The 943-nt window shown below is 46.9% G+C and overlaps 1 protein-coding gene across 1 annotated transcript; it reads right to left on the minus strand.

Moving 5' to 3' along the window:
* Window positions 1-64: 64 nt before the first annotated feature.
* SARC_17331 (hypothetical protein) lies at window positions 65-678 on the minus strand (the record flags this gene model as incomplete). Its single annotated transcript, XM_014288573.1, has 2 exons — window positions 65-258; window positions 586-678. The coding sequence occupies 2 exons, from the start codon at window positions 676-678 to the stop codon at window positions 145-147; spliced, it is 207 nt and encodes a 68-aa protein (XP_014144048.1). The 3' UTR covers window positions 65-144.
* Window positions 679-943: the final 265 nt, after the last annotated feature.

The following is a 943-nucleotide window of genomic DNA, read 5'->3' on the forward strand; positions in this document are numbered from 1 at the left end:
TTACTAACCCAAAATTTCGGTATTAACCAAAGTCTCTGGGAATGCCAGTGGTCACCCCGGTACTACACTTCTTCACCAATGGATTAACTAAAGTCTCTGGGAATGCCAGTGGTCACCCCGGTACTACACTTCTTCACCAATGGATTAACTAAAGTCTCTGGGAATGCCAGTGGTCACCCCGGTACTACACTTCTTCACCAATGAGCGCAACGAATGCAACGGACTGAGTAGAGGCGACGGTGACCTCTCCTCCTTCTCCTGTGCAGGTTAGTGGCGATGGGAGTGTTAGATTGCGCACAGACGATTCATCATTAAGACACCACTAGGCCCAATAACACTACTAACGTTTACAAGCACTATGCTGCTCGACTATACCCCTACCATAGTACGGGAAAGGATCCATCCGTAGTTTTCCATGGCCTGCCGTGGTAACCCTACACACACAGGATACTTCGATGAACGTGGCTAGGTTTTTGGGTTGTTGGTTTCCATGTGTACACAGACCCATCTCATCGTACATAGCCATAGCCTTCTGAATGAAACATACGACATCACACACTACGCCTAAACAGCCGGTGGACACACCGTCTGTACGTCCAGTGCAAAGCTCTCACTTTCTTCTCGTGCTTTGGACTCTGACGCGAGGCTCTTATTGCCATCTGAACTCTTCCTTCGCATTGTTGTTGTCGTGTCCCGAGTTGTCTTGTCACTCTGTAAAGAGATAAGAAACCTCATGTAGTGAGTTAGGGAGTAGCAGGAGACCGTTGGATAGCTCACTATATTACAAGGGAAGATAACTCGGACTCTGCAAGAGACGTTATGGTGGTGTATGTTGCTTTATAACCAAGTCAAATATGAATAGAGAGCGGATTGAGTAGAGGATGTGGTGTTTACAGAGCCTCACAGGAAGCGATTCTAAACGGTTCAGCCAAAGATATATATA

The sequence above is a fragment of the Sphaeroforma arctica genome, assembly GCF_001186125.1.
Source record: "Sphaeroforma arctica JP610 unplaced genomic scaffold supercont1.10406, whole genome shotgun sequence".
Classification (NCBI taxonomy): Eukaryota; class Ichthyosporea; order Ichthyophonida; genus Sphaeroforma; species Sphaeroforma arctica.